The sequence below is a fragment of the Lathyrus oleraceus genome, chromosome 5 (genome assembly GCF_024323335.1).
Source record: "Lathyrus oleraceus cultivar Zhongwan6 chromosome 5, CAAS_Psat_ZW6_1.0, whole genome shotgun sequence".
NCBI classification, from domain to species: Eukaryota; Viridiplantae; Streptophyta; class Magnoliopsida; order Fabales; family Fabaceae; genus Lathyrus; species Lathyrus oleraceus.
In genome coordinates, this window is record NC_066583.1 from 381,861,677 (window position 1) to 381,888,357 (window position 26,681).

General features: G+C 34.0%; 1 protein-coding gene and 1 pseudogene across 1 annotated transcript; both read left to right on the plus strand.

Moving 5' to 3' along the window:
• Positions 1-4,229: 4,229 nt before the first annotated feature.
• LOC127080866 (uncharacterized) lies at positions 4,230-8,708 on the plus strand. The gene is made up of 11 exons (XM_051021156.1): positions 4,230-4,266; positions 5,791-5,826; positions 6,054-6,320; positions 6,430-6,520; positions 6,608-6,709; positions 7,135-7,294; positions 7,402-7,559; positions 7,636-7,756; positions 7,839-7,910; positions 8,231-8,284; positions 8,538-8,708. The coding sequence occupies exons 1-11, from the start codon at positions 4,230-4,232 to the stop codon at positions 8,706-8,708; spliced, it is 1,269 nt and encodes a 422-aa protein (XP_050877113.1).
• A 4,602-nt stretch (positions 8,709-13,310) lies between these two features.
• Positions 13,311-14,679, plus strand: LOC127080867 (uncharacterized; annotated as a pseudogene).
• The last annotated feature ends 12,002 nt before the right edge of the window (positions 14,680-26,681 follow it).

The following is a 26,681-nucleotide window of genomic DNA, read 5'->3' on the forward strand; positions in this document are numbered from 1 at the left end:
TTGCCTTTTTTTGGAGGCAAGGCTCTTCCTATGGAAGTCTAGTATTTATATTTCCTTTTTAGGTCAATGATAAGTGATTTTCACACCGTTTTTACCCGTTGTTTTTCTTTATCATTTTATTGTTTTCTGTCTGATTTTCACACCGTTTTTACCCGTTGTTTTTATCATTAATTACCACCGATCCAGAAACTACATTTCTGTTGGACACAAACCAAACAATGCTACTTACTACTTGGATGAATTAATGATCGCTGCTGCTGTTGCTGCAGACTTGTTCTATTCAAACACCTTCTCAAATTATAGTTTTACATTTGCACTAGACACACAACAACATCGGATTATGGTTATGGTTTTTTTTTCTCTCTTTATTTATTTATTTATGGAATGATACTCATTTCTTTTTACTTTTGATTTTCAACTATATATTCTTCTAGTTTTAAGGGATTGGAATAATTGGTTTTCATATGCTGGCAAATGAATGTTTCTTTTGGTTCAGCTGTCTTGTGCTTTATATTTTGTATCTAAACACCTCTAGGTGGATGGATCAGAAATTTGAACTTTTTTATACATCAATATCATTCAGAATCTTAAAACTATAAGTTTAAAGAACGAGTTTTGTAAGAATACTAATTAAAAATCAATGTTCTATAATTTCTCAACTTAAATAAATTTATTCTAAATTTTTTATAATTTTCACCACATAAATTCTCATAAAAAAGAGTGTATAGTCAAATTTGTAAACATGATAATACAAAATTCAACTAAATTTCTACTATATGAGTTTCATAACTCTAAAATGTTTACAACTTAATTTATCATTTATTAGGTTTCAATATGCTTCTCACACCTTAAAAACAATCTTGGATAAGAAAAAATAGATGAAAAAAATAAGGAGGTAATCAGAAAATATATCTATCTGATATATTATTTTCTTTAGCATTTAGTGTGCATGACATGTTCGACAAATTTCAACATTGTAAATAATTTTAATATATATCAAACAAATGATAATATAGAATATATTTTCAGATTAACATAAAAGTTAAGAAATTCTTTATCTAATTGATCGGCGGTGCCTTGTTTTTGTTAGAATGTAATTCAAATTCATATTCTCTTTCATTTAGAGTTAATTTGGTTTTGCATTTATATTACATTTGGCTTGGGCTTTTGTATATAAGCTAAAGTTTAGTTCAGTTTGATATAGAATTTTGTAATCAATTATGTTTTAAAAGTTAGTGAAATTCACATTGAATTATAAGTGAGAAGTGTGTGATTGATTTCGTCTTTGAAATTCACAGTGAATTGAAGTTCGAAATTGAAACAGAATCATATTTATTAGGAAACACGAGGGTTAGTGAAATTTGAGTGATTTTGCATAAGAACGAAGATGAACTGAGGAAACGGAAGCTTGAACACAAAGCTTCCAGTCTTTGATGGAAAGAATTAGAATTGGTGGATGATTCATATACGTGTGTTGTTTGACGCTCAAGATGATTCAGTTCAGCAGTTGGCGTCGCATATCCAATGTATACAGCAAGAAGTATTGCATCAGGGTATTCTTAAGGACATGAAGGATAGTTTCGGTTGGATTGGTGATGGTTCAGGTAAGTTTTCAGTGAATTCTTGTTATAAGGGACTATTGAAGGAGCAATTAGAGACTAGGTACTGTTATGAGATTTTACTGTAGTTTAAAAGATTGTGGAGCACCAAAGTTCTGTCTAAGATTCAAATCTTTAGTTGGCGTATGTTGATTAATCAGCTTCCCTCTAAAAAGGAGTTAGCTAAGGGGCGGTTTCGTTCTCAGTATCTAAACTTATGTGTGCTGCTTGTTTTAAGTTGGAGGAAGATTTATTCCATATTCTTTACCTAATTGATGTTATAAAAAACCTTTTAAAAAAATAATATTTGTAGCACCATTCAACAATTGTCTTTTTTTTTTCATGTATTAAAATCTTTAAATCTTATTTATATTATAATGTAGGAATGTTTGAGAATCTTAAACAGGACAAGTGTTTCTTATTAGTGGATCCTCAAGATAAGTGAACGAAGATGTAAATCATATTTGATCGTGTTGTTCTTTTGTTATATAAGTTTTGTTGTTTACTAACTTTATTTGTACAATAAATCATGTTCTAGATCATCTTAATTGGTATGATCGTTTCAATTCTTTAATCTTCTTATTGGGTATCTACAGATAAAATTAATGAATATTTAACTATCCATCGGTTCACGGCTACAAATACACATTGGATGGTACATTTGTCCGTGGGTATTCATATTCATTAATAAGTATTAAAATTACTTAAATATTATTTTGTGAAAACTAAAATTATTATTATTATTTGTACTTGCTAAATGTATAATACGTGACAACCTTTGATGATTAAGTCTGCCAGAGACTTTTAAGTTTTGTTGTGAGGTGTAGAGCTAAATCACGCAGCGAGGTGAGAAGCTCTGTATGTGGTATCTGCGTAATCATATTTGAGGTATTTATACAAATCCTTGGCCTTGACCTCAGGATCCCAGGAAGTAAAAACCACTTCTAAGAGCGCGGAAAGGGGACAATTAATCCCATATTATTCAAGAGTATGTGATTGATTTCCTCCTGGCTCCTTATTCACATTGTTATGGATTGAGCACTTTTAACGTTCCCTTTTAGAGCAACAACAATCTTCGTGTAGAATTACAACATTTATATTGCCTTTTTTGGAGGCAAGGCTCTTCCTATGGAAGTCTAGTATTTATATTTCCTTTTTAGGTCAATGATAAGTGATTTTCACACCGTTTTTACCCGTTGTTTTTCTTTATCATTTTATTGTTTTCTGTCTGATTTGCTTTCTTTTATCGTATTTTATGCTTTGGTAGTATGTTTTTGTTCTTTTCAGGTTTTAATAAGTATCTGAAGCGAAAAAGGAACAAAAATGAGCAAAGCGTGAGAAAGAGTCAAAAGTCGGAAAATCCTAGTACAAGAACCAGAGGGCTACTACGGGTCGTACCAGTCATGCCCTAGAGATCCTTTCATTTTGATGTGCAAATACAAAGATCAGATGCCTGCTACAGCCACCCATAGAAGTTGCTACGGGTCATGGTAGGGTGGTGTGTTGTCTCTTGATTTGTTTCCTTTTTTGGATCAATTTCATGTGTTTTTGAAATTTTGAATGTTTAGATATGATATTTTCTGATGTAATGACAATTGATCACTGAGATATTGGTCCAAGTTTAGATTTGTCTATAAAACTCACAGTTAGTCTTAAGTTTAGGGATCCAAGTTTTATTTTCTCAATTTCTACGTATTTTGTATTCTCTCTGTACTCAAGTCTCCATTGGATCACTGGATCAAGGTTTATTCAATCAGGTTTTCTTTATTGTTTTCAATTAAATTGTTTATCTATTTTCAATTATTTTTCATGAATTCGATTACGAACACTATTTTGATTGTATTTTCCCTCACCATGAGTGAGTAGTCCATTATGGGCTAAGGGTCATGAGGCTAAGGTCAGTCATCTCAAATTATTTCATAAGTTCACTCTTGAACTTTGAAATGCACTTTTCATTGATGCATGTTATCAACAAGTCGTCTACATATAGACAAAGGATAATCACTCTTTCACTTATATTTATCTTCACATGCACGCCATGCTCAGATACACTTTTCTTGAAGCCAACCTCCTTTAGGAAACCATCTAGTTACTTGTTCCAAGCTCTTAGAGCTTTCTTCAAACTCTAAAAAGCTTTCTTTAACTTGTAGAACTTTAACTCATGGTTTCTCACAACAAAACCAGAGGGTTGTTCTACATACACCTTTTCTTCAAGGGTTCGTTCAAAAACGCAGATTTGACGTCCATTTGATGGATGGACCAATTGTTGTTATTTGCAATACCAATAACTAGCCTTATTGTTGTACATGAGGCGCGTGTGATTGATTTCGTGTCTCTGAAATTCACAGTGAGTTAAAGTTCGAAATTGAAACAGAATAATATTTCTTTATTATGAGGGATTAGGAAACACGAGGCTTAGTGAGATTTGAGTGATTTTGCACAAGAACGAAGATGAATGGTGGAAACGGTAGCTTGAATATAAAGCTTCCAGTCTTTGATGGAAAGAATTGGAATCGGTGGATGATTCATATGCGTGTGTTATTTGGCACTCGAGATGATTCAGTTTAGCCGTTGGCGTCGCATATCCAATGTATACAGCAAGAAGTATTGCATCATGGTATTCTTAAGGACATGGAGGATACTTTCAGTTGGATTAGTGTTGGTTCAGGTAAGTTTTTCAATGAATTCTTGTTATAAGGGACTGTTGAAGGAGCAATTAGAGACTAGGTACTGTTATGAGATTTTACTGCAGTTTAAAAGATTGTGGAGGACCAAAGTTCCGTTAGCTAAGAGACGATTTTATTCTCAGTAGCTGGACTTATGTGTGCTGCTTGTTTTAAGTTGGAGGAAGATTTATTCCATATTCTATTTGCTTGTCCGATCGTTGTTAGGGTGTGGTAAGTTGTTTAGGATTGGTCGGAGCTTGAGTTTATAATGGAGAATTCAATTCAGAATAATATCGACAAATTATATTCGCTGATAAGGGGTAAAGTTGTTCCCGTTTCTAACAAAAGTATTTTTTCCCGTATATAAAAATATTTTAATCAACAATATATTTTTTCGCATATAAATATTATTTTTGTGTTGATATTATCTATAAATATATTTGGATCAATAATAAATTTGTACTCGTATATAAAAATATTTGAATCAATAATGTGTTTTTTCTCATATATAAATATTATTTTAGTTTTGACAATATTTATAAAAATATTTGAATCAATAATAAAACACAGAATAATATGAATCAATGCAAAATCTCTTATTAATGCAAACACAGAATAATATTTGAATCAATAGTAAAAGACAATGGTCTGCTATAAACGTGTGATATGACTTGTTTTGAGAAAGTATTGATAAAATAGTTTGTACATAAAATGTGATTGTAATGTTATTATAATTTATACAATCAAATCAATAATTGATATTTATAAATATAATTTCACATATATTATACAACTCATTTCATTACCGCCAATCTTTATGGAATAAAATTAGGATTGATTATTTCAGATACATCAAATTTGTAACATATGAAACTCAATCTCATTATATACAAAGTTATTTAGGTTTTTTATTTATTTATCAATACACACATAATTATTAGATTTTATTTAAATGCAAGAGGAAAATAGAAAAATGTAATTGTCTCATAATTACAAATCTGACTTGACATATGATAAACATTTGACACATAATTAGACTATTTACATTTTTTTTTCAAACTAATTTACTTGTGAATTAAAAAAAAAAAATTTTGTTAAAATATTATCAAGATATAAGTTAAACTATTTTTTATAAAATTTTATGAAGAAATAAGTTAAACTATTTTTCAACAATATATGATAAACATTGAAATCATAATTTTATGTATCAATTTCAAAATGTTTTCCCATATTTTAATCAAAAATGTTTTATTTTTCATGTTATGTATTGAATTTAATCAACTTTTTCTCACAAGTTAAGATAATATATATTGTAATCCAAACTTGTGAGGCTTATTTATTTATCTTATGACGATTCTTTGTAATTAGTTGTGTTTATGTTGTTTTTTTTTGGAATCATTGTTGTTGTATGTTGTTGTGACGATGAAAAGACTTTGATTTTAATGTTCGAATAATATGTTTTTTATGTCTGTTAAATTTGAAACCGTAAAAAATCTCATGTTTTGATGTTCGTAAATGTGTTGCAGGATTTACGGGATTGGCAAGGCCTTTTGAAAAGATTTGTGATATTATTGACAAGAAAGAGTTATGAAAAATTGTTGTCAAGGTGCATCACAAATGGAGTGTGGTTTCTAACAACAAAGAGCATGTCGAACTCATTTTTATGGATGCAGATGTAAGTCTTTTGTAATATGGTGTGTAATGCGTCTCAAACATTATTAACATGCAGTATTGACTTTCCAGCAGTATTATAGTTCCATTAGTTTGTGTGTATAATGTTTAATGTAAGGCTCTGATATTCATGTCACTGTGCCATCCGCACTAAAAGCAACATTTGATTCAATGTTACATATAAGCAATACTTACATTGTGACTAACTTTCTGTCATTACCCAATGATTTAATGTTCAAAACTTCAGAACATCAGTTTATCATTAGATTTACAACTGGAACTTCTGTGTCGGATGTAAGCAAATATAAAATTGCTAGAAAAAAGCTCAACATCAAACCATTTGTTGATATTATTACTGGAAAATGGAAGAAGGATTTGTTAATAGGTTATACATTTTCATGAATTCACTATTATGATATACTTATACATATCGCTGTTATTATTTGTCTGGCTCTACCTTATGTGTTGCGGACTAATCATAATTGAATTGTTAGATGTTATTGGACTAGTTGAAGAGATAGGGTATACCCAACTGACTTCAGGAAGCAAGAAACAACAAGTCAACATTATTTTGAAAGATCTTGGGTAAAGATTATTGTGATATGCAAATAATCTAATATGTTGCATTTTGCTCCCATACTAACCTTATTGAATATGATTTTCCAAATTTAGGAACAACACCTTGAATTGTACCCTATGGGAGTCCTATGTTGTGAAATTCATGAACTACATTCAAACTAAAAAAGATGGTGGTCCAACTATAATGTTATTACAGTATGCTAAAGTGAAAGAGGAATGTATGTCTGTCTTTTAGTGTTCATTTATAAATGTTTACTTCAATTAGTCATAGAATTTTTACGTCATATAAGTATGCATATGTTGCGTTATATGTGTTGTGTTTAAGTCATATTTTTGCGTCATATAAGTATGCATATGTTGAGTTATATGTGTTGTTTTTATGTCATATTGGGTGTAAGTAATTTACTGATCTAATTTTTTATTCACTTATGGAAATATCCACTTTCGAGGTCGAATACCTACAACATCACAAATCTGGTCATTAAGAGGAGGTTCCCAAACTTGTTAATTTTTGAAGAACGTATTGTTTAATGAAACTAACCATTGTATACTTACTTAGAGTGATTGATTAAATTTATAAAGTAATGAAAATATGAAGGTAGTATTTTTTTGTTATACAGGATACCTAAGGACTACCATGTTGGTAGTTCAAGTCAACTTATTAGTACACAATCTAATATGTGGTCACAAAACTCTTTTGGTTCTCAACTCACATCTTATGATAAGTTCATGTCACAAGCTACGAATCTTAGTCTGGGGGATATTGTAAAACTTCATGATGTAAGTATATTTATGGTGTCGTTATGTTAGTATATTTTGTCTGTGTTTTACTTTATACTATTATGTATATTCATACGCCATTACAATATTTAAATCACATGAACCAGTTGATTTGGTGTGTCACGGTAGCCACTACTTATAAACCGAAAGCATCTGGAAACGTCTGGTATTACCAAGCATGCCACAAGTGTCCAAAAGTAGCTAAAGGCAGTTCTCCACCTTATATATGTGTTGATAATCATTCAACAGAAACTGAAATATTGAGGTATTCTTTAATCAATACGAAATAAATAAAAAAGTAGTGTGATACATTTCTAACCATTATGATTAAAACCTTATAGGTGCAAAATCGAGATTGAAGTAGTTGATAATAGTAGTAATGTGATTTTCGTGTTTTGGGACCGTGAATGTACTGAACTGTTGGAAATTTCAGTTGCTCAACTTCGTCAAACCATGGTTGAGGTGTGATCATATTTTTAAACTCATTTGAAATATCATGTTAATACAAATGTCTTTGAATGCCACACTTTTTCATTTCTTTTAGGATGATATTCATGATCCACTAGAGTTTCCATTTGTACTTGATCAGTTGCTTGGACATGAATTTGCATTTAAAGTAAAATCGCAACCAAAGTGGAAAAATGGTAATGTCATGTCTCTTAAAAAGGAAAAAGAAATAATTAATAAATTACTTTCTGTAGAGAGGTTTGTAACATATTTTGCAAACACTTGCGTATGGATTTTGTATTGTGTACATGTATGTATGATTCCAGACATAACATAAATACATTTGTAATTAACAGCAACCAAATTTATCTGATGTTAATGGTGAACAAATACTACATGTATTATAAGAATGTCATGCAATTTTGGTTTTGTTTGCTTCATCCCGTGTTAGCACATAATCACTAAATTATTGTCATTTGATTTATTTAGATAAATGAGGGTGTATTTGAGGTTGCATTAGCTGAAGAATGGAATGTCATAAATGTGAGGATAATATTACTTTTGGCATTTCGGATTCATATTTATGTGTTTGAAATCATCATGGTTTTATAATTTTCTACTTTATGGTGCATGAATTGGAAATCACGTCAACATTGAATCCTAAAGCCTTTCCTCCAGTTCCATCTCCAAAAATGGTTGATTATAACTTATTTCATGTTATGAGATGGATACTATTTCTTGTCTCTTAAAACCTGTGTTATGTGACTCATTTGATTTTATGTCATTTTTTATTCAGGTTTTTTTAACTACTGAAAAACACAAAGCACCGCCTATCACTCCATTAAATTCTGGGAAAAGGGGTGCACATCATGGTTCAAGCGAGTCATTGACTTTGAAAGAAATTGTTGAAGGAGAACAATCTTCAACAAGGATATGTAGAAAACATGTCAAGTTGGAGAAGAAATAAGGTATAACTTCATGTATCAGTATTCCTAAGAACTACTTACCCCACTACCCATTTCGTATGAACTATGTGTTTTGTTTTAACTATCATGGTTGCACTATGTTATAACATTTTGGACAAATGAGCAGGTTCAGTTTTACTATTACTATCACCGACTTATAATTGATTATAGTAGTATTACCAAATGTTTATGTTCCTATCTGTTGATACCTTCATTTGAACACAAGTTTTACTCCCCTATGCACATGAAATATTAAGACATTCTATATAATATAATACTGTCTTCTCAAATATGCACATGAAATAAGAGAATTTTTAAATGACATATAATATAATAGTTTGGTTTGGTGACATTTATTATACCAATAGTTATATGTATTCCCCAACTTGAGTTGTGGTTCTACGCATATCTTTGCATTCAAGTGCACCAATTCCCTACCACTTTCTTATCACTTTAAAATACCACCTTAAAAGTATTAATATAAACATATTTCAACATTTTCAAAGCAACTTTTTCATTTCTTTTGTGAACCATATAACATTAGTCATTCCAAAATTACAACATCACACCTGGTTCTAAACCCTAAGTACATCATTAATACTTTAATAATAACATTGGACAGTAATGTGAATTCCTTGAAAACCATCAGTTGTTTTTCTTCTCCACGTACAAGAAACCTTCTGATGGATCAAACCTAAAGCCCAACACATCATCTTTCTTGATTTGTTTTTCTTTCTCAAATTCATACCACCCTTTTCCTACAAGCTTTTCATCTTTGTTTCATTTTGCAATGTGTACTTCATTTCCATACCAATTTCCAGTATCAATATCAATGATATTCGCTTCCATACCTGTAGACCTTGCAACACACCCCTCGGCATCCTTTCTTGGAATATTCTGCAAATAAAATTTCATGTTACAGTTAAACTTATGATAGTTAAACAACAACAACATTAACTTGACAATGTTATATATTTTTGCTTACAAGCACGTTACGTGTGTCCTTAACTGGTGAAGTTATTTCTCTTTCCCAAACATACTCAATGTCATCATTCCCACAATCAACATCAACACTCTGCGCCTCAAATTCTTCTACAGCAACATGCATCTCTGAATCAGTAATGTCGTTATGCATGTTGTCAAGATCATTTGCAGGCCTCATTACAGCCATGCTAATCTTTATATCCTCAATATGAGAATCCTGATCATCATAAGGACTACATCATATATTTTGTGTTACTCAAGTTTCTCAACACACATTGTACTAACATATCATAACAACAAAATACAATGAAAATGATGGTTATTACCTGCATTGGGAGAGCACCTCAAATCTCTTAGACTCCATGTTATAACCTTGAAACTTCATCGATATATCATATACCCATTGTCTTGTGCCTTTTATAATCCACCAAAATACTCCAACGTTAACTTGTGGTATTTTTGTAATTCACCTCTTCATGTCATTATTGTATCAGTTATTACTCCAACCATATTTTAATGCAGCATTGATGTGAATGGGTTTGCAAACGTACACGTGCATACATTGGAAACTTTTGCAAACAAACCCATCCCAATTTTATTACCCACGTGTCAAAATGCGGATAACTTTTTCAAAAACTACTTTCATACTTAGTCAGCCGAACCATCCTTCATATGGAACCGTGTTCGACACCTACCGTCTACTTTTCCCAGCATGTTACGAAAACCTACTAAATCATCATATAACTCACTCATAAAGTCAACTATGTTGGCATTTATACGGCTCAATGATGAATGTGTTTTAAAATGTTTTTCTATATAAGTGTTGTCACCTCAACTAAATCAAATACATTATCCCAACCAATTACAGTTCCCACGTTTTTCTGTCCCTAACATTACATTATACATTTTATAATATTATCATTTATCCAATGATTGACTTATCTAATGTGTAAAGTTAAACTTATTCAGATACAAACAAAAAATTTCTTTTTCAGAAATGTTAGCATATTTCTCCTTAATGTGTACATTTTAATTATTTCAAGCAACACAACAATTGTTCAAGACTTTTAAAATCTACAAGGTAAACAATTCCTTTTCCAACAATAACCTTTGGGATTGAGCGTTCAACATTTTAATTAACTTTTTGAACATTTATTATTGATTTACGTTTTCCCTGTCTTTAATTACAAATTTAATGATGTTTTACACTACATGTACAACTTATTTTTACAAAATCCTCATATTGGTTACTTTCTCTATTTTATTTTGATTTATTTCTAGAACACACCCATGGATACCAACCACACTCTTGCTGCTGCTGCAAGGAAAAAAAAGAAGAAAATTAACCTTAATGAATAGGAGACATATTTCAAGTTCTTCTCTTAAAGAAAATATTCCTCCTACTGAACAATCAAACCTAACTACAACTCAATCAGGGAAAAGATCATATGAAACACCACTTCAAGAGTCAACTAATCATTTTATTCATACTCAACATTCAAAACGTCATTATAGGTCTAATACCACATCCTTTGTTAGACCTATTGGAGTTAATCTATTAATGCAGTTCCAACCAACAACTTCTGAGTTACCTAATGACCATAATATACCACCTCCAACAAATTCTGATGAACAAAGTGATGCTACTACTAACTTAATCAATAATATCATTCTACAACAAACTACTAACCATTCCATGTTTTTCACAAATCAGGAACATGACTTGGATTTCGGCTCAGATAATGCTTTAGATGGAAATTTAGACAGTGACATAGATAATGTAGACGATTATATGGTCGAGCACCACCTTCAAGGTAGCCATTTAATTCTTTATATGAGATATTAACATTTAATTAGTTGTTGTTCCCATCATATCTTACACATTGGTCTGTTATATCTTGCATTAGCATCTTTAACATTTAATGTGCCAACATAATTCTTTGACGTTGGTAACCCGTTTGGGAATGCCAACATTGTCTTGCTTGCATGTGGTGTGGTGAAAGAAAGGAAAAATCAAGGAATAAACCCAATCCCCTCATACTTCAAAAACTCTTTTTCGACCCTAAAACAGTTGATGGAAAGAATTACCAAGCAAACACGAGGACTTATAATGCAATGTTCTCTTTAACTTCTCCTGGTATGAAATTTGACACCGAGTTTACAAAGGGAGGTGGTCCCCTAACTCTAAGAATTCAAGGACAGACCTGCCATAGAATAGGGACAATGCTGCCAGAGATTAGTCAACCACCTAAGTATGCCCAGTTCTATATATTCGACACAGACAATGAAATTGAAAACCAGATGGAATGTTTCAGGTATTTACTATTAATACTAACATTATGCAACATGAATTATATTATTACTATGTAGTTGACATTTTATTCTTTTTGGTTAATATATAGGGTCAACAAACATATTAACAAAACAATTGTAACTAACCTGAGGTTAATGTTGGATCAAGATAATGTTCATGCAAAAGCTTTTAGGATGACACGTGATATGCTTAAAAATCATAATGTGAAGGACTTAAAACTGAGACTAGTATCTGATCATCAACAGACGGTAGGGTTTACAACAAGCCAATAATTTATGAAGTTGTTGCCCTTATTGTTGGTGACATTGATACAGATACAAAAAGAGATATCATCATTCAAGAACGTGGTGTAAATTTGCAAAGAACTGATAAGTTTCATCCAAGCTACCTTGCTTTTCAATATCCATTACTATTCCCATATGGTTAGGATGAATATAGAGCAAATATTCTCCATGCATACAAAGGTGAGGTTGTGGTAACTAAAAGAAACTATCAAACAATAATGGAGTGGCTTTCATATAGATTTCAAAAAAATAAAACGTGAGGCAAAAACTATTATTTCTTCACGAAGACTATTTCATCAATTTTTGGTTGATGGTTACACAATGATGGAAACAGATAGGCTTAATTGGCTACGAAAAAAGCAATCAAAATTGAGGGTTGATAAACATCAGAAATTAAAATAAAATGAGAACAATACAACACAACATACAACTGCAAAGAATGGAAAAAGAGTTGTTATGCCGTCAACATTTGTTAGGAGAAAAAGATATATGGATAAGCTATATGCCGTCAACATTTGATCGTCCGAATATCATCTCAAGGGTGTTCAAAATTAAATTTGATGAATTGATGGTTGATATCACCCGCAGGCATATACTTGGAAATATGTTAGAATGTGAGTTTTTTGTTGGTCATATTCAATTTTCGAGCCTCATTTATTTTCTTTTTAATATGAATAGATTATGCATGTTATCACTAATACTTGTGCTGAACATGTTGCATAAATTTCACCTATTTTCTATTCATATTATAACTAAAATCGTTTTGTAGAATGTTTCACTTCTACAGCTTCACTAATGTTTTGTTATATTTCATGACAGTTATATACACAATTGAGTTTCAAAAGAGAGGTTTTCCACATGCACATATTCTCATTTTCATGCACCCTTAAAGTAAGTATGCCAATCCTTCTGATATCGACAAAATTATCCCCTGTGAAATTTCTAACACCGACTTACATCCAAGACTTTATAATTTGGTGAAGAAACATATGATGCATGGCCCATGTGGGCTGTCACCATGCATGAAAAATAGAAAATGTTCAAAATTCTTCCCCAAAAAATTCAATGAAACAACCATTGTTGACCAAGACGGTTTCCCTCAATATAGAAGAAGGGCAAACACCCACAAAATTGTCAAAAATGGAGTTTCTCTTGACAACATACATGTTGTGCCATACAACATAAGGTTGTTGTTAAAGTTTCAGGTTCATATAAACATGGAATGGTGCAACCAATGTTCATCCATAAAGTACTTGTTCAAATATATTCATAAGGGTTATGATAGAATAACTGCTTCCATTGTCCAAGCCAAAGGAGGAAGTTGAACTTCGGGTGCCGCATGTGATGAAATTCAACAATATCTTGATTACCGTTATGTTTAAATAAGTGAGGCATGTTCGAGAATCTTATCTTTCAAGATTCATGCTAGAAAACCTGCAGTCGAACGTATATTTTACCATTTGATTGGAGATAAGCCTTTATTTTTTACAGAGCATGCCATAATGGAAAATGTACTTGAAAAAAGTAAGTGTAACTGAATCCATGTTTATGGTGTGGTTGATTGCCAATGAAAAGTATGAAGAGGCAAGAACCCTTACATATGGTCAATTTGTTTCAGATTTTGTTCATGACAAGAAAAGTAGATGTTGGAAACCAAGGAAGAAAGGTTATACCATCAGACGGTTAATATGGGTTCCACCAACAACCAGTGAATTATTCTATTTGAGAATGATGCTCACTGTAGTTAAAGGCCCAACAACTTACGAGGACATACGTAAGGTTGGAGGAACACGATACTTTAGCTTTAGAGATGCATGTTTTGCAATAAGGTTTCTTGAGAATGACAAATAATTTATTTTGGCCATAAAGGAAGCAAGTGCATGGGGTTCAGGATAATTTTTGAGGAAGCTATTTGTCATTATGTTATTGTTCGGTACAATAAATAGACCAAGTAATGTATCGAATAATATATGGACATGGTTGTCGGATGGTATATTGCATGAACAATGGATTTGTCTTGCAATCCAGGTACATATTCAAATAACTCTTTAGTATTGATTATTGTCTTACTTTTATGTATCATATTAGATGTATTTATGGTCAAGCATAACATTATGTTCTCTTGGCGTAGAACTTAGTTTGAATGATGAAGAACTACAAAATTTGACTTTAGTTGAAATTGAAAAGATTTTGCAAGTTAATCGGCGTACTTTGAAGGATTTTCGTCCTATTCCATATCAAAATGGTTATGTTTTGGAACAACTTGGTAATTGCTTGATTTACGAAGAACAAAATTATGATGTTCCTGCACTTAAATCAGAATTTGCTACATTGTATGCATCACTCATAGGTTGTTACTTTATATTACAGATAACTACAACGTCTGAATAGTTTTACATTGGTATTGCTTTATTTGCACTGCTTGATAACATTAAATTATAACTACATAATTGTTTCTTAACTCAATTTTGTTAACTGGCCATGTTGTTTGACTTCATACACATTTCGTCATTTGATATTATACTTACAAAAGTGTACGTGAATTTAGTTGTACTTTTTTTTATGATGTTGCTAACATTTCGTAATGATGTCATTGTAGATGAACAAAACATCATCTTTGGTAAAGTCATCACTACTGTCACCAATCAAAAGGGGGCATTTTTTTCCTGCATGGCCATGGCAGAACCGAAAAAACTTTTATGTGGTGAACTCTTGCAAGTTATTTGAGATCAAAGAATCAAATTTGCATGACCGTTGCATCAAGTGGAATTGCTGCACTTTTGCTCCCGGGTGGGAGAACTGCACATTCAAAGTTGAAAATACCAGTTCCTACTTTAGACAACTCTCTTTGCAACATTGAACCTAAGGATGACCTTGCATAAATATTAAGACAAAGACAATTGATAATTTGGGATGAAGCATCCATGGCTCACAAACATTGTTATGAGGCTGTTGATAGATCTCTTAGACATATTATGAGTAACCATCTAAAATTCGATTCCATTTTCGGTGGTAAGGTTATTGTTTTGGGTGGCGATTTTAGGTAAATTCGTCATGTTGTACCTAGAGGAACTCGTTCTAATATTATACACAGTTCATTAAATGCTTCATACATTTGGAATGATTGTGAAGTACTTACATTGACAAAAAGCATGCGACTACGAAGTGGTTAAGACCCAATTGAATGTCTTGAAATAGAACAATTTTCAAAATGGATACTCAAAATTGAGATAGGAAAAATATTTGAACCAAATGATGGATATGCATAAATTGATATTCCTTCTGAAATTTTAATATCAAGCTTTGATGACCCAATCGAGGTTATTATTGACAGTACCTATCCGAGTTTTTTGGATAATTATCAATCATACGACTACCTCAAAAGTCGAGCTATTTTGGCTGCAACCATTGAAACTGTTGATAAGATCGATGAACATGTTCTTGAAAGAATTCCATGTAATTATTCATATGTATCATGTTACTATTATAAGTTCATGACAATTATCTCATTTCATATCGCATTGATAGTTTTTTTCTTTAAGGTGATTCAAGAGACTACTATAGTTCCAACTCAATTGATAGATCCAAAATACATGACATGGACATCATTGAATTGCTTAGTCCAGAATTTCTCAGCTCTCTAAGAACTTCAAGATTACTAGGACATCACATTAAATTGAAGATTGGGCACCTATAATGATAATGAGGAACCTTGATCAATCAAAGGGTTCGTTTAGCGGTACACGTTTAATTCTTACTAATACGGCTAACCATGTACTTGAAGCAAGGATAATGGGTGGTAAAGGTCATGGAAACCTCATTTATATACCACGTATGGATGTGTCTCCTTCACAATTTCCACGACCCTTTAAATTAAATCGAAGACAATTCCCAATTATTGTGTTATATGCAATAACAATCAACAAATCTCAAGGTCAATCTCTTGATTGGGTTGGATTATATTTGCCACGAGATGTTTTTAGTCATGGTCAAATTTATGTTGCAATTTCAAGAGTGACTTCAAAAAAAATGAATCAAGATTTTGATACACAACGAACACATTCAAGTAAAAGATGCAACAACAAATGTTTTTTATAAAGAAGTCTTCCACAATCTTTAACAGGTACATCACAACATTTATTTAACTCTACCGTTTAATTTTTAATTAATTTTATTCATAAATTGTCATATAGGCCTTTTGAACTAATTATAACTTGCATATTGCTCCTTCTTACAGATGCCACATTCACCACACAGTTCTACATGTGGCCATTGCAGAATTTTAACTGTGAACATTTTTACCTAGCTGCTACTTCTTTCTTTCCATGGTTAATATTAGTTATATGATTTTCCTTATTTTATTTTTGTAATGCTATGAATTTTGTTACATTATTAGTTGGTTGGTGTCGTTATCTCTAATTTTGTTACATTATATGGTTTTCCTTCTTTCCACAAATATGTTATAGTTTCATTGCTACATTTAGTTTTGCCTCATAAGTTGATGAAATAGTATTGCATTATTGGTTGGTGTCGCTGTCTCCAATTTCATCAATTTACCAACAACTCAAATGATACTTTCCTTACACATAAAAACACATATTGTTAATGATAAACTAGTTAAAGCAATTATGCTCTTATCTACTATAGAACAAATCATTTATTACCCTACTCCTACTTTCCTATCTATGAGAATATATTAATACCTATTTGTTTGTAGAATGCATTCTATGTCATCATTATACCTTTGAATATACACTATTCCAATATTTTAATTTTTCACATCAGATTGACTATACACCACATTCACATGCTTATAACATCAACAATTATTCTTTAACTCTGTCAGACTTGTCGAATCAGTTAAACATTACAACCACTTATGCAAACTTTTTCTACTTTTTATTTTATTCACCAAAAAATCACTACAACAATTTGTTTCTTTACTCAAACCAGTATTGTTATCAACCACATTTAAACAAGGAACCTTTCCAGGTTTTCTTATATGGATTGCAATGGACATATCTCCCAATTTAATAAAACAATTGATTTCAACAAACATTTTGTGAATTTTAAACATAATATTATATGTACTCAACTACCATTATCATATTATACGTTATATGTCTTAATTTGTAAACTCTCATTCCAATTATTCTTAACTTTGTTTTCTATGGACAAACATACCACAAGCATTCATACCATTATATCACAAATATTATATTATCCCTACAATAGCCAAAACATTACAAACATCCCAGACTTTTTAACTGACCAGAATTTAATAATACATTACTTCCATACTAATAAAACACTACTGTAACACACAACCTTCATCACAACATACTACTACAACATTAATATGGCTTCATTGTTGTACCCCAAATTTTGCCCTCCCTTTTTCCTAATTATTCACCCACCACTTGGTCTGGGGATCACTTGCATACATTCATAATTCATCCACATGCATAATTCCTTCACTGTTAGATCATCATGGATTCACCAACCTGGGGCTTGTGGAGCTAGGGTTTGTGTGGATATCAAGTCTCAAGAGCATGGTCTGATTATATCATCGAGCATTAGAGGATGTGAAACCCTAGTTGTTGGTGGTAGAGGTATGGATTCAACAAGGGATTGTCCAGGAAATCTTCTAGGGTCTTTAAAACCCTAATTCCTCAAGGTGTGATCTCGTGGAGCTTCCCTAGGCCTTGTCTTGGCCCTCAAAACCCTAATGCAAGCTCACACACTGGAAGACTGGTGGTGTGAGCATATGGCTTGATTCAAGAGACTTGCTTAAGGGGTAAGCCTCAGTGAAACCCTAATCAATGAGATGGTGAAACAGATGAACTTGGTGGTTTGGCTTTGCATCCATGACACCCAATCTTTAGCTATCATAAAGGTACTTGGTCTAATCCATCTTGGTCTCAAGGCCCTATTGTTGCCTAGTTGATTGTGGATGTATCTATGGTCTTGGTCATCCAAACAACCAAGCTTCTTGTGTCACAAGCCAATTGCAAGTCATGCCCATTTATTCATGGATGTTTCATTCAAACCCTAATCTTATGCCCTCAGTTCATGGCCTTGTTAATATATATATTACCAGTCAATTCATTTTCTTTTCAAAGTCAAGCATTCAAGTCATAAAATAAACCAATTGTAAAACCAATTTCAAACCATTTTTCAATCTGAAATTCTGGTATCAGATATAAGATGTCGAAGGTAATGTCACGACACTAATATCTGTTCACACACAATGGATAAATATACAGAATGGTAAAGCAAATAACACAAGAAATTGTTAACCCAATTCGGTGCAACTCACCTACGTCTGGGGGCTACCAAGCCAGGAAGGAAATTCACTAAAATAGAATTAGTTCAAAGACTCTCCGTACACTTCAACAAGTTATAGTCTTTCTCACCTAATCTCTACCCGTGAAATTTCTACCTAAGCACTCTTAGATATGAGAACCCACTCACTTCCCTACAATCACACACCAGTGATTTTAAACAACAATCCCTTGTGAAAAGAAAATACTTTTCAATTACACACTCTTGATTTTACTTCACAGTTTCAATCAAGAAGACACACTCTTGATCTTGCTTAACAGCTTTGATCAAGAAGACACACACTCTTGCTTAACAGCTTTAGAGTGACAAATTACAACCACAAATCAGTCCAATTCAATCATCAATGGATGACTTGAATGGCTTACAAGTCTCACGACTAAACAGACACAAACCCTAGCTCTCTCTCTATATTTCGCTCAGTATTGGTTGTGTATTCAAACAGGTTTTCTAAGTCCCTTTTTATAGAAGCATCCAGCTGGGCTTGGACATCTTGAAAACCCTAAATCTATTTTCCAATCAAATCTTTTTGTCACAGCTGTTTAGATCTCCTTGGAAAATAAGTAAACCTGGTTGTAATCCATGATTGAATGCGCCAGCTAATCATATCTTCAATCATACAAAGATTGCCTTTAATTATGCAATCACAAAACACCAGACATTCATACTGAATGTTCTGTGTACAGGATGTCATGACATCGGGTCTGACATCCTGGAAAAATCCTGCATAGTCCAAAAATTCCTTTTATAACTTCTAGCAGGTACAACCATATCAGATGCCATGACCTTGTGTATGTCATCTGAAACAATCCTGCATGAACATGTCTTTCATTTAAGCTCCAGCAGGTACATCCAATATCAAAAGCCATGGCATTGTATGTGGCATTCTGAAACAATCCTGCATGAACATGTTCTTGAACTCCAGCAGGTACATAGGATATCTCATGTTAAGACATCACACATAACATCTTGTGAACACTCTTTGTTTTACCAAAATTGCTGCCAACACTTAGAATCAACAAACTCCCCCTTTGGCAAATTTTGGCTAAAACATATATCTGTCCTTTTTGTTCACAAGGTAAATTATCAGCAGTTAAACAACTTAACAATAGTTTAAACAGCAGCAGAAGCAAAACAATTACTAGTTAAGGCTACTAGTAATACACACATGCACAAAGGTACTTCTCCCCCCCCCCCCCCCTAAATCTGTGCAACATAAACAGAATTACTAGTTATGGATGCAACTAGTAAGACACGCAAATGCACAAGGGTACTCCTTCTCACCCTAAACCTGTGCACACAACAAACAGTCTCCATGAACATAACAGCTACTGTAACTCCAGCACCTGTACCAGCCAGAATGTCATTCTGACATCTGCTTCAACATCAACACCTGTGCACCATATCAGACATCCTCTTCTGTAAACAGAATAACATTCTGTTTTAACACATGTGCACTAATAATAGTTGTCCTTCTGTCCAACCACATACATGTCCTCACAACTTCCACAACAACTTCCATATCAGCACTTCTCCCCCTTTTTAGTCAAAATTGACCAAAGGTGACCAATTAGACAAAATAAATGTCCATTAGCCTAGCAGAGAAAGTTAGATCAGATGTTATAACATTAAGCATGTTGAAACATAGTATTCAGGAAGTACAAACCATCATTATACACAGCTGTGATAGCTGAGATAATGAACAAATCCAAGGAACTCTTTAAGAGCCCTAAATATTACAAAACAGGCATCAATGAGGACTGCCACACATTACAGAATTGCCAAAACAACAGAAAAACTTCAGCACCCATACAGCAACAGCAGACCAACTTCACAACAATCTTTCCAGCACACCTCACAGACTTCACCTTACCAGTCTTCAACACAGGCAGGAACCATTAATCAGAAGAAGAAGTATCACCTTCACCTTCAGAGTCTTCAGAGCTTCCAGAGCTGCCACTGGTTTGGGATTTTGATCTTGCATTTGAGTCCTTACCAGCCTTCTCTATTTCTTCCTTTTCCAGGCTACAGATAAGAACTTCCAAAGCTTCTTTTCTTGCCTTGGCTACTCTTATTCCATTTTCCAGTTCCTTGCAGGTATCTTTCTGTTGATCAATTAAGCTTCCTTGAGATGCAGACTCCCTTCTGGAAGATGTCATGACATTATTGACATGACTTCCCTCAAACAGCTTATAATGAATGGATAGAGGGGACTTTCTCCTGCTTGGAATGTCACTTGTACTCAGGATGCCTGGTTGTTGGCTCAGGATAATGCCACCAATAAGGGAGGGGAAGGCAATGGGTAACTTCACAGCATTTGTAGAAGCATGTCTGATGGTTTGATCAAATATGAACTTGCCAAAATCATAGTTAACCCTTGTTCCAATTGCATGAATGATTCTTCCAAGACTAATGGAGATGGTAGAGACATGATTAGTAGGCACCCAATTAGCTGAACCAATCTTGTGTAAGGTGGCATATTTAACAGTGAGCTTCCTAGCTGATAAGTGATTCCTACTAGGCCATTCCTTAACTTGGTCAGCTGTGATAACCCTACAGACCTCATTGTCTGTAGTCTCTAGGTCCAATCCTCCATCAGTTCCTCTTCCTAGGAACTTGTTGATAATACTTAGTGAGAATTTCACACATTTTCCCCTTACAAATACCTTGCAGAACTCCCTGCTGCTTTTTTCATAAATATCCTCAGGGATATTAACAATAAACTCTTTTACCAACCCCTCATAACATTGGGGTAGAGCTGCCAAAGTCTTCATTAGTCCAGCATTTTTGATCAAATCAATTACTTCTTTTACCTCTACAACCTCTTTTCCAAGCTCTCTTTCAATAGCTACTCTCCTCTGAATGACAAATTTCCATTTTGCTGCACCATCTTCTAAATGGAAGGAGATATTGTCTAGGTGCACAACAACAGCTTTGCCAGGAGACTTCTGAACAACCTGCCTTTTTGCAGGGGAGATGTCTGGGACATCGTCTTCGACATCCTCCTCAGAATCAGAATTGTCTCTTTCTTTCCTTTTCTTAACCTCAACCTTGCTCCAGGATTTTGAGGGTCCTACACCAACAGCCTTTTTCACTCTTGTTGTTCTCATTTTAGCCACGCTTTTCCCTTTCCTAGTTCTCAGTTTCTCAGCTACACTAGGTTTTACCAGATGAACCAAAGGATCATCCTCTTCTTCCTCTAGGTCAATAACCTTTTCTTGAGACACATTTGGTTTCTTGCTAGGTAGGGTTTTACCTAGAGAGCATAGCCCTTCAGCAGCAACTTCCTTTTCTGATCTAGATGAATCATCATCTTTATCAGCATGAGGTTCTTCCTCAGGAGAGGGGTCCCTTCTGGACAGAGGGGTAGAAACCCATTCGACTTTATTCCCTTCACTTAGAATCCTAGTGACTAGGTTCCTTATGGCACGATCAACATAATACATGTCTTTTGGAAGAGAGGAGTTACCAGAGGTATTACCTTGCTTATCTTCAGCCTTGGAGGAGGGACCTAGGGTGTCGCCTGGTATCATGCAAAATGGAGTAACGTCCATTACGTCTTCATCTACAAACTCCATGGAGGGAGTCTTTGCATGGTGAGAGGATTTTGAACCAGATGATGATGGATGTCGAGACATGTTGTAGGACTTTTGAGAAAAGTTTCTTTGCCCTAGCTGAGCTTCTCTGAGAAGTTGAATGGAAATGGAGGTTGTTGTGTTCAGGTAGCGTGTGCTAAAGGAATAGATACTTTTTTCAATGCTAGGGAATGATTTATCTTTAATGTGGCTCTTTCTTTTAAAAGGGCAGACACTATTTTTATTTCTTTTATTTTCCCTCTTTAATTGCCATAATTTCACATAAGTCCAAATCCCTAATTTTCCTCCCTCATATTCAATTTGAATTTCACCCAAATTCCTTGCAACCCTGTCTGCTAGTTCCAGTCCATGCTTTAGACCTTTGAATTTGTCTTTCACGAATTTTCTAATGAAGTAATAATAGCAAAAATAGTACTTTGTCCATCTGTGATGAGTCTGATTTTTGGACCTAGTTTCAGCATTCAGGTTGTCATAATACAATGTCATGACATCGTGTGTGATATTGTATGTAATCAATAGTTTCATCCAACTCAGTTGAGCCCAACTGCTTCCATCTTCTATACCTTTCACATGTGTAGAAGCAGGTGTCACTCTAATCTTCTCCATATTGTTCTTGGCCTTTTTGCTTTGAGATGAACATAAAGTCCCATATGGCCTAGTCCTAACAGTTCCATTCTGCCTATGACTGGTCATCTGTCCACCTATTTGATCTAACCTCTCAATTGTTTGAGCCATCAAAACCTTTTCTCCTCTGAGCTTCTGGTGTGACATCTTTGTCTGACATTTCCCACAGACTTGTTTTTCATCACTCTTGATAGCATCTATACTCATCCAATACTTTAAAGGATAATCCATTTGAGAGCTCCACATGTAGCAGTTGTCTTTGGTCCTGATTCCTTTCATAATCACTTCACTATTTTTGTCAAAGATTAGACATTCATTTTTGGTGAAGGTAACATTCAGACCTTGATCACATAGTTGACTAATGCTTATTAGATTTGCAGTCAAGCCCTTAACTAGTAGAACCTTGTCAAGTTTAGGAACTCTAAGACAACCAAGCTTACCTGTTCCCTTGATTTCACCTTTTGCTCCATCTCCAAAGGTTACATGGCTTATGGTATGATGATGCAGATCAGTTAGCAGGTCTTGGTTTCCAGTCATGTGTCTGGAACCTCCATTATCAAAGTACACTACGCCAAAAACTGGAATAGACAGCGCACCTTAGAGGGCGCTTTATTACAAAAGTGCACTATAAAGTGAAGAGAAAAAATAAGGAGCGAACAACTGGAATAGACAGCGCACTTTAGAGGGCGCTTTTGTAACAAAGCGCCCTCTAAAGTGAAGCGAAAAAATAATGAGGAAATGGAGGGACACCAATAGAGGGCGTGTTTATGAAAGCGCCCTCTAAGGGTACCCTTAGAGGGCGCTTTTAAAAAACGCTCTCTAAGTCCATGTACATTTCCAGTTTATAAGGCGCTTTTGGAAAGCCTTAGAGAGCGCTTTTAGAAGCGCCCTCTTAGGCCCCCTTTAGAGGGCGCTTTTTTTACACAAGCGCCCTCTAAGGTCCCCTTTAGTAAACATTAAAATTATAACATATACTGCATGTCTCTTTATTTTCCCTCGCTATATGCTATTTCGTTTACGTAACTGGGTTTTCTCTCTACTGCGATTACTCTCGTCCTCCGTTCGTTCTCCCTCTCTCACCGTCGTCGTCGCCGTCGCCTTTTTCTGCTGCTGCGTTCACGTTCACTGAGTTATCTGCGTCCACCGTCGCTGTTCACTTTCTTCTCCATCGTTACCGTCACCTTGAAGGTATTTCTCTCAATAGTTTGTATTTTCAGGTGTTTGATTAGGGCATTTTCTAAACTGATTTTTACATTTTGTGCATTATGTTGATTAATGTTGTTTAGGGCAAACGAGCACTATATGGTGTTCATGAGCATCTTGTTGAAAATCATTTTTTGTTATTTTTTTGTGTATGGTTTTGATCACTGAATGTTGTATGTTGTATGGTTATGTAAGGTTTTGTTATTTCTGATGGAAAACTGATGTCATTTGGAGTGTGTTTGAGCTTGCGCTTGGAAGTTTGATGATTATGGATGCAAGTTTGTTCATGTTCCAAACACCATAAGTTTGCATTGGTCTTTTGTATGCAGTAGGTGTGTGTGAGTTTGTATTCAATAATGATGAAAAAAAGAGAGAGTTTAGATTGTTGTAACATGAGAGAAATGGAAGGTATATGAATGTGTTTTTTGTGTAGCTTCACGAATATGGTCATTGTCTTACTTGGGTCTTATTGAATCATTTCTATATTACAGATTAAATGGCTAGTAACCAAGACGATACCCATGACGCGAGTGGATCACGTAACAATGTTGAAAATGAAATTAAACGAGGATTGACTGTTATGAAGTCAATCATTCGTGCAAGAGACAAGGGTGAAAAATTCGAAGTACATTGGAGTGCTAAAGACCAACTAATTGAGCCTAACGGTTCAATGTTGGCAAGTTACATTGGTTTCCTTGTTCGACAACATATTCCGATTACATGTGATAATTGGAGAAGTTCGGAATTGAAGGTTGGCAAAGAAAAAATATGGTCCGAGATACAGGTACTTACCATATATTGTTATATGTTTTTTTTGTTGACTATTTATTGACCATATATTGTTATAATATTACTTATAATAACACACTCCATGTGTATGTTTTTTAGAGATCCTTTCACATCGATGAAAGCCGGCAAAAATATTGTATTCAATTGGCCGGAAAAAGACTCTGAGGATTTCGATCCTTTTTGTCCAACAAATTTCTCAAGGACGAGGAAGGAAAATTTGTTGAAGCAGAACGGCCAATGAAGTATGCGGAGATTATTTCAGCCGAAGAATTGGATAACTTTGTCGCCAAACGAAGAAACAAAAAATTCCATGTAATGTCTATTAATTATGGTATTATACAATTGTTAAGTTACTTGGTTCTGATATGCCTTAAACTTTTTTATCCAGGAAGTAAGCGACAAAAATCGGAAAAGGGCATCAAAACCCGCATATCCGTACAAAAAAGGGCGTACGGGATATGCACGGTTACAACAAAGAATTGTGAGTATATTCAAATGCTATGAGCTTATACATTGTCACAATATGTTATAATTGATGATCTTATAATCTGATTCAATGTGTAGCTAGCCGAGGAGAAAAGTGACGCAACATCTCTTCCGGAGCACGCATTGTGGAAGGCTGCTCGGGTTGGGAAGGATGGGGCTGTCGTTGAAGCGGTTCAAAATGTTTATGACGAATGTGTAAGTATATATAACATTATTTTTTTAATTATATCGAAAATTTTGTTAGACATATAATTCATTTTTAATCTCCTCTAATAATATTTCAGGAGACTTTATCCCAAACCTTACCTTCAACCGAGGTCCAGGATTGCAGGAGCCTACTTAGTCAAGTACTAAATGTTCCTGAGTATTCCGGTCGTGTGAGGGGTAAGGGTTTTGGTGTGACTCCGTCGTCATTTTATAAAAAACCAAAAACAAAAAATCCTACCAACAAAGAGGTGATGGAGACCTTGGCGGAGTTAAGGGAACAAGTACTCGAACTGCAAAAGGAGAATGCAAGGTATAGAGAGGAAAGGCGCGGTTCCGAGGCAAAAGATACTAGTGACCGAGCTAGTATCAATTGTCAACCGAAATTTCCCGAGGTAATTATATATGTTATTATGAAATTAAAATAGCACTTTTTTACTTGACACATATACACGTTAACAATAACATATTTATTATTGGTTTAGGGCATTACACCTTGTCAACTGTATCTATCGTCACCAACTTATCGCATAGTTGGCAAGGGAAAAGTGCACAACACTTCGGGTGAATTACTTCACCATAATCCCCTCCCGGTGGGATATATGAAAGTTTCGGTTGACCTTGTATTAGATACGGACGCGCTTCTACCATTACCTGACGTTGTTTCAGAGACAACGTTGATGCGAGATGCAGTCGGATCCTTTGTTGGATGGCCGTCAGATCTAATTTTCCCAGATGCCGAGGTATATATGTTCTAAATGATTATGAATATTTAGTATTCACATTTCAATTCAGCTACAATTATGATATTTAATCAATCCTTATTACATGGTAATGTTAGACTCCTACAAGACCCACACATAAAGCTGGTAAAGGGATTTCAAGACGCATCGAGTCGGTTGCATCTCAAAAAGAGGTACAAATATATATACCCATTGAATTATATACGCAACGATTCTATTGCATCATAAAAAGTCATGATTTAATTTATATGAATTTTTAGGTTCCCGGTCGAATGTTGAAAAAAGCTGGTAAGGATATTCCAACGAAGTCCGGGACAAAAACAAATCCTAAATCTCAAAAAGAGGTACAAATATATATACCCATTGAATTATATACACAACGATTATGTTGAATCACAAAAAGTCA

Bases quoted from the DNA above. Each gene is read 5' to 3' on its own strand.
- LOC127080866 (XM_051021156.1), top strand. From the start codon at position 4,230: ATGGAGGATACTTTCAGTTGGATTAGTGTTGGTTCAG. The intron at 7,560-7,635 runs GTATTCTTTAAT...AAAACCTTATAG, and splicing joins ACAGAAACTGAAATATTGAG to GTGCAAAATCGAGATTGAAG. The intron at 7,757-7,838 runs GTGTGATCATAT...CATTTCTTTTAG, and splicing joins TTCGTCAAACCATGGTTGAG to GATGATATTCATGATCCACT.